The 7,602-nt window shown below is 34.9% G+C and overlaps 1 protein-coding gene across 4 annotated transcripts; it reads right to left on the bottom strand.

The window, feature by feature from the left end:
- On the bottom strand, positions 1–7,602 carry LOC106772941 (dynamin-related protein 1E). Of its 4 annotated transcripts, none has more exons than XM_014659587.2 (16): positions 7,266–7,601; positions 6,246–6,309; positions 5,889–5,996; positions 5,255–5,356; positions 3,827–3,877; positions 3,678–3,739; positions 3,304–3,394; positions 3,148–3,212; positions 2,816–3,010; positions 2,619–2,738; positions 2,450–2,520; positions 1,635–1,860; positions 1,494–1,544; positions 933–1,310; positions 588–730; positions 1–262 (listed from the first exon to the last, which is right to left on the bottom strand). In XM_014659587.2, the coding sequence occupies exons 1-15, from the start codon at positions 7,410–7,412 to the stop codon at positions 602–604; spliced, it is 1,860 nt and encodes a 619-aa protein (XP_014515073.1). In that variant the 5' UTR covers positions 7,413–7,601; the 3' UTR covers positions 1–262; positions 588–601. The 4 variants fall into 4 exon arrangements, with proteins under 4 accessions (XP_014515073.1, XP_022641793.1, XP_014515072.1 ...); XM_022786072.1 differs by lacking the exon at positions 1–262 and adding an exon at positions 293–443; XM_014659586.2 differs by lacking the exon at positions 1–262 and having other exon boundaries at positions 377–730.

The raw sequence follows: 7,602 nt of genomic DNA, 5'->3' as shown, positions 1-7,602 counted from the left end.
TTAGTAACAAGATTTATTTTTCACATAGTCACCAAATAGGTTAAAAGTTAAAGGAAATTCTTCTATTTTCAAATGTTCTGTAAATAAATTCTCATGGGTGAAGAATTCATAACCTAACGTTGCCCCAATCCCATACTGACACATCACATATTGGAGTAAGAAAACAAGAGGAACCACAATTACATATAATTTAGGGATATTCGTGTGCATTAGAGAAGGAGATTAGGATAGTTGCAATCGATGGGAGTGGTTTAGAAAAAACCTACGACAAAAAGGTGTACAAATAAGTGCAAATACAGGGTCCCAAATCTAATGTCAAAGTCTGCAAGTGAATTCGTAGGATCATTCGCCATTCAACTAGAAAAAGTATTCAAATTAAAAAACTGTAATTTTAATTTTTAATAAAATAATATAGTTTGTGGCCTCTTTTCATGTACAAACTCCTGGGATAAGAAACAACAATTAGCTCCATCTATCCTATGATTTTGTTTTTAATGTCAATGAATATACAAAGCTTATTTTTGTTTTTAATGTCAATGAATATACAAAGTCTGAAAACTAAAATAATATAGACTCTAAAAAAGTACCATGGCAAAAGAGATCATCGTGCCCAGGAAACAGAATCAATTTCATCCCTTGCTGCTTTATACAGTTCAAGCCTTTTGGCACATTGTTGCCTCCTCTCCATCAAGGCAGGGTCTTCATCTAACAACTGGGATAGCTGTTTAGACTGCACCAGCAGTAATAGCAGATCAAACGTGTGAATATATTTGAAATGAAAATAACTACAGAACTTACAGTTTTGTTGTATAAAAATTAAGATTGGATACCTCACTTTGGAAGTATATCTGAAGCAAACCAAATTTCTTCCATGATTGTATAATATTCGTTACCAGAATAAGAGAGCAATTAAAGTTAAAGGGGACTATTACCTCTTTCTTCCCTATTTGTGTGTAGAAATGGTTTAGCAATGATAGTTTTGCTTCTCTGACTTGACAAAAAACCACAGCCTTTGGAATAGTGTTCTTGAGAGTGTCTGACACCATACCAATATAGGAAGTCACATTTGATCCAATCCTCCTGTAATGTCCTTCTCCATATCGATCCTCATTGGGAGTAGCTTGATTAGCTGGATTTCCGGCTTTCTCCATTTCTTGAGGAAGTCTCCGGAAGAACTCCACAGTGAGATACGAAGCTTCCATGTCGACCAGTCGAATAGCTGTCTTCTTACTCTCTTCACGGAACCTCTCTAAAGCCTCATTCGTAGCTGCAGCTAGTTCCGCTTGAAGAGTTGGAAAACGTCTTAGTTCCTATTCAATCATAAATTCATAGTTTATTTCTAGGAACCTTAAACGAACAAAGATACTATACAATAAAAGGACATAACTTAGACACAGTTGTTTAAATGCTTCGATGTTTTCCTATCAATAATGAAGTTTTACCTACTGTAGGTATGTGTATCAAGTTGTCCAAAAATAAATTCCAAAATTTACCTGAGTTTCAGCTATTGATTTCCTCACAAGTTCTTTCAAGACAAAGTGAACCTACATAGAAATCAAAAAATTCCCTTTAATTTCTATGTAAGATTTAATTAAAAAAGAAGAGGAGGAAAAAGTACAACCAGGTATACTTACTGCATCAACTGAAGCTTCAGCTGGGCCTCTAAAGTAGCTGAGAGCTCCCTCTATCAGGCGCCGGTAACCTTGCTCTGGGGCAATTAAGTGAGGCTGGTAACCATCTGCCTCCGATACCACTTTCCTTACATTTTGAAGAGATAGATGACGGTCAAATGGAAGCTTCCGTAACGCAGCAGGAAGCTGATTATCAAAGACATTATAGATTTTATCTCCACCTGCTCGCCTATGAAAATAAACAAAAGGGTCATATGTAACCAAAGCTACCTGTCAACTTGTAGACCACAAAGAAAGATTATTCATGACTATCATTCCAAATTGCTTTACCATATTCAGGTGGTACATTAAATTAGTATACAGTGCTTTTTGTCTAGAAAAGAACAAGAACCAAAAGAAAACCAGATTTTAAATAGGATTTAGATAGATGAAAACAAAAAGAGAATTACTTAGATATCAAATCTAATTCAAGACGATGATGGTGGGGAAAATTCATACCTAGTTTGAAGTAAGTGCATGTTTATTAACGACCTTCTAAGGGAAATAGTTGGTTTTTCTCTTTCTTTTTTTCGTACGAAATTGCAAGAAAAAAACTATTTCACTCAAATTAAGCTAACCCAAATGTATTCATAAAAACCTTAAGGATGGTTGAAAATAGTGGAGTTTCAATAACAACATGGGATCCACCCAAAAAAGAAATCAAATAAAGCAGTATCATATAGAGTAAAATTGAACATCTGGCAAATATTTACCCTCCGAAAAAAATTCAAATAAGATAGTCTAATAGAGTAAACGTGAATATCATAGCATATATTTACCCTCCGTCTAAATGCTCCTTGAATATCCTATCAAATGCGCGGCATAGTTCTAGGATGGTGTATAGCTGAGCCTGTATGAGAAAGAATAGTTAAAATATTCTTCTGCAACATACAATAGAAAGATACGTACTTTCAGGAAAGGAAATAATCACAAATATAAACCACTCACCCCAGCATCAAGAGCAATTGGTCTCCCAATCTGATTCATCTCTGATTCAAGTTCTTCAATTGTTTTGTTTATCAAAGATGTTATACTGGGTATTCGTGCCCTAATTACTGACTCCAAATGCTACAACATAGTTAAGATAATTAAAATAACAAATTTTTAATTAAAGAAAGGAAAGAACAATTTTCTTAAAGACAGACCTGTGAGAGAAGCTTTGCAAGGTATACAGAACCCATTTTATTGGCTAAGTGTCCATAGTCAGGACTGGTTTCGAAATACTCACTCTCCTTACGCCTAGCAACAATCATATCAACGTTTTTATTGATATCTGCTTGGGATCTATTTACTACACCAACCCAGGGATGTTGCAGACGGTAAGATCTTCCTTCAAGGACCTTAAGGAAAAAAAATGGGTAAGGCAAACTAATTATATGGTTATACAGGGCACTGCTAAAAGTTTTAGAAATTTTAAAGGTGTACATCATAACCACAGCGAGAGAGGGAACACGCTAGAAGGAGAAAGAAAGATTACATCCAATGCATTAGTTCCTTTGTCCATTAAATCCAGTTTTGTCAACACTCCAAATGTCCTCTCACCTGGATTATTTACGGTCAAGGATTTCAGTGACAAATAATGACCCGAGCAAAGGTAATAAACAAATCATCATTCCACAGAAAATTTATGTACCAGAGGGATCCACCTCCTTCGAAAGCTTAATAGCATCCGAAGTTGCTATGTCTTGGTTCGCTGGAGATATTGCCAGTATAATACAATTAGGCTGTCAAAGAATCAAGTATAGTACCAGTTAATGTAAATGTGTATCTTACCACCATCACCTCTCGGTGACCAATTTATAAATAAACATTTCAACAAGGTATAAAATGGTAATCAACTACCATCACCATAGAAACGGAGAAATTGGAAATAGGCAGTTTATGTCTCCAGTTTCAGTGGTGAAAGTACAAGAGTTCACTAAATGAAATAACAATGAATTATCCAATCAAGGTTATTCAATAGGAAGAGTGAGAAGAAATTAAGCAAAATCAGAAAACTTCTTATACCTTCTCAACATAAGACCGAACCATATTTTCAATGTCTTCAACAATAGTCTGAGGCTGTCCTTCTGAAAATGGCAATTGCTAATCAGTATAAACTAAAAACTCTAATAGTCCAAACAAAATTACAGTGATAAATTGAATGCAAATCATACCTACAGCAACTTTAGTCAATCCAGGCAAATCAATCAAAGTTAGGTTGACAACTGCTCACACAAACGGAGATTGAATAAGGAAACACACATAACTGAAAAACTAGTCTCATGTTATGCCACATAATTATATATAAATGTAATACTAGTGAAATGAACTCACCTAAGTAAAAAAACGAATGAGTATAAATTAAATATAAAATTTTAAAAATGATTAGTGCTTGACATCAAATATATAGAGGCAGTCAAGAGTAAACTATATAACAAAGCACCTGTAACTACCAAGATAGCAAGTGAAAGTGCAGATAAGACTGGCAAATCAGATTGCCTGGCCCAGCACAACGGACTAACATTATTTTTAATTTTTTTAATTGTAGCAATTATTTTTAAAAAGAAGTTGACCCATGAGACTATGTCCTGGGTCAGGATCCGTTAAGCCGTGCACCAAATGGGTCGAATCAACATTGCTCCACTTCAATTCAGATCACTATTTTCCAGTCTAACCAAACCTGTATTATGAGTTATTCGGATTGTCCAATTGGTCAGTCAAATTTTGCCAGCTGCCCTTATTAAAAGATGTTCTAATCCTGCTTTATTTAATTGGAAGCAGAGCTGGGGAAGTAGATTTCAGCAAATCAGCAAGCTTTGTAAGTACAGGTGGAACAAAAGCAAAAGGAGGGCAAATTCATTTTACAATTTATCGGCCTTAATAGTTGGAAACTGAAATCACAGAAATAATGGGGTAAGAAGCACCTGAAGACCTTGGTAAATTCATGCTAGTCTAGTCTTCCCGTAAATCCATTTCTTTAGGCTATTCTTCGTTCATGTAATAGGTTTTCAAAATATTCATATTGTTGATACTTTCCTTTAGTCCTGCCCTTTGCCATCACATTATTTTTTTATGTCATCCCCTAATTACCAGATTTATAGCATTTGCCAAAGTCTTCTATATTTTACCTGTATTAGATGTATAGGAAGGCTCCTGATATGTTAACACTTCTCATTTTACTTAACTCTGCCTATCCATGTTTGATGGCAAGTAAAGAAGGAATAATAGTAATTCAAGGGTTTAAAGATTTAGAAGGATAAGCGACGTTCTTCCTTCCTCTCTTGGGGGTTCTTTCCTTTATAACAACGAGATTGTTGAATTCCTTATGGTATTCAGCCAATGATTATTTTGAGGGAGATTACTTCACAAAAAAGCAAACAGATAATAGGAATTTGTTATATTGTTCAACACACCATTTGGGTTATTACAAATTATTTTATTTTGAAATGGTATGAGAATACTATTCCTTCAGTTTGGTATTCATTTTTCTATTTCAATAAAAAAAATCCTTTAATTCAAAAATAGATAGCAAAAACATGAGTTTGCAGCAAACCATCCATCTAGTAGTAAGTAGTTAGAGGAAATAAACAATAAAAGTGCACCATGTGGAGAGTAAATGCTAAGATGAATTGGAACAGGAGATATTTGCTTTGTCTTCCCCGTTACTCTATCAGTTTCATTCTGAATCTCCTGGCGAACAAAAGCTACAAAAAGAAATTAAAATTATAAAAAGGAATGAAAATATCAGCTAGATTATCAGCAGCACACAAATAATTGCACCAGTGAGCTAACTGTGTAGCAGTACAATGATCGCAAGATAGCAGTGTATGATAAATTGAAAGCGAACTAGTAGTTTAAGGATAATGACAAAAAACAAATCGCTAGAATGAGTAAATCCACAGTCAATTAACGCTGGCTATGAGTCTAACAACACGAAACCTAAAATATACTACACAATTATAGGGGACACGCACGCAAAAACAATTGAAACACAACGGAATCAAAGAAAATAAAACCACAAAACGGAAACAAGCATTCAAATTGTCCTACAAGCAAGACAGAAACAGGAGAAGCAAAACAGACCATCCTATCCTATTTCTATAATTAGCAAATAATTTATTCATCGCAGCACAAGTCTCAACTTGAGAAAACCATCAACTAGTAAACCATTAAATACATAACAGTAACACGAATTACAACAAGCAGCAAGCAAAAGCAGTTACTGAACCACGATACCATAATCAGTGATCTTTTTCCCTGGCATGTGAAGAAACTCTGCATACTCCTTCGCTTTGCCATCAACCTTGTGAAGCTGCAACACTAACGGACGCCTCGTCACGATTCCTGCAATTCAAATACAAGCTCCAATTCAAAATCAATTAGCTAAATTAACTAAGATTTTTTCGGACAAACTTTTCAATAAGCTCAAACGAGAGTTTTCAAAAAAACTAAAATGATGAAACAAGTTTAATTCATTTTATGTTTATTATTTTCCTTTTGTTAAGTTTATTCAAACTGAGCCTAAATAAATATCACACTCCACAAAAAATAGAAAAAGGAACAGAGAGAGAGAGAGAGAGAGGGCGAGCGAACCTGATCCTCTAGGAAGAAAGTCACGTCCAACGATGCTTTCCAGAACCGAAGACTTACCCGAACTCTATTAATATTCAATAAATAAACAAATAAATTAATTTTATTTTTTGAATGATTCTTATTTTAGGACTGAACAAAGATTTGTATTAAACGATTATGTAGATTCATTTCAAAAGTGAAACTCAAATTTTGGCCATAAAACAACGCCTAAGAAATTGTATCTATCTTTTCTCTTTTTATTTTTGGATGATTGTAGTTCTACTCCTTGGATACAGCAGAACATGTTGACGTTTTGAACAATAACTTAAGATACAAATGTTTTGTGTTTGCTCTCCAGTTAAAGTTTTACTTCACATAACAAATATCTGTAATAAAGAATTGTACACATTGATTATGGAGGTAAAACTCTAACTTTGACTAGGGAACGACACAAACAACATCAAAGAAATAGTATCTATGCTTTCTCTTCTTATTTTTGGATTGTTTTACTTCTAATCCTATGACACAAACATGCTCAAGTTTCGGACAAAACTATACGATTCTTTACAGCTGTTGTTTGGCTATTCTCTGATTGGAGTTTCACTTAACCTAATAAAGGTTTGTATTGAAAGATCACAGGGATTAATTATCAAGACGAAACTCTAAGCTAAACTCCAGAACAACATAAACAGCACTAAAAACACGTATGTTTTTTCTACTTATTCTTGGATCCTTCACCTTTTACTGCATACAAAGAACATGTTGACGTATTGGAAAAAAACTTCGATGCATTATTTCCTTGTAAGTGTGTTATTTGAGTTATTCTTCGATTCAAATTTTAATTCGCGCAATATAAAGGTTTGTACTCGAGGTTTATACAAATTTGATTAGCGAGGTGAAACTCTAATTTAACTGGAGAACAACACAAACAAACAGCACCTAAGAAATTCTACGTGAGTTTGTTTTCTGCTTTTGTTTTTAGATAATTTCTACTTCTACAAACAGAGCATGTTCATGTTTAGTGATGGTGAAGGTGATGACCTGGCCGCCGACGACGGCGACAGAAGGAAGAGCTTCCCATAGTGAAGAGAAGGCGTTGTTATCGGCGTCTCCGCCGTAGTCGCCGAGCACGGTGCAGGCCTGCTGGATTCTGTTCACCAAACCGATTAAACTCTCCATGCTCGTCATCTCGTGAGGAAGAAGATGATGATGATGAAGGTGTAGAGGAAGCACAGAGGATTCAGAAACCCTAGACTTTTGCAGAGAGTGGAAGAAGAAATTCTAGAGAGAGAGAAGAGAGAGACTTCAAGGACAAGTTAGTTACATACAGAGAAGAATGAAAGAAGGTGAAGGAGGGAAAAGCAATGAAATTATGTGG

The sequence above is a fragment of the Vigna radiata genome, chromosome 9 (genome assembly GCF_000741045.1).
Source record: "Vigna radiata var. radiata cultivar VC1973A chromosome 9, Vradiata_ver6, whole genome shotgun sequence".
Lineage (NCBI taxonomy): Eukaryota > Viridiplantae > Streptophyta > Magnoliopsida > Fabales > Fabaceae > Vigna > Vigna radiata.
Note: the sequence above shows the minus strand (reverse complement) of the source record. Positions and strands in the feature narration are given on the sequence as shown.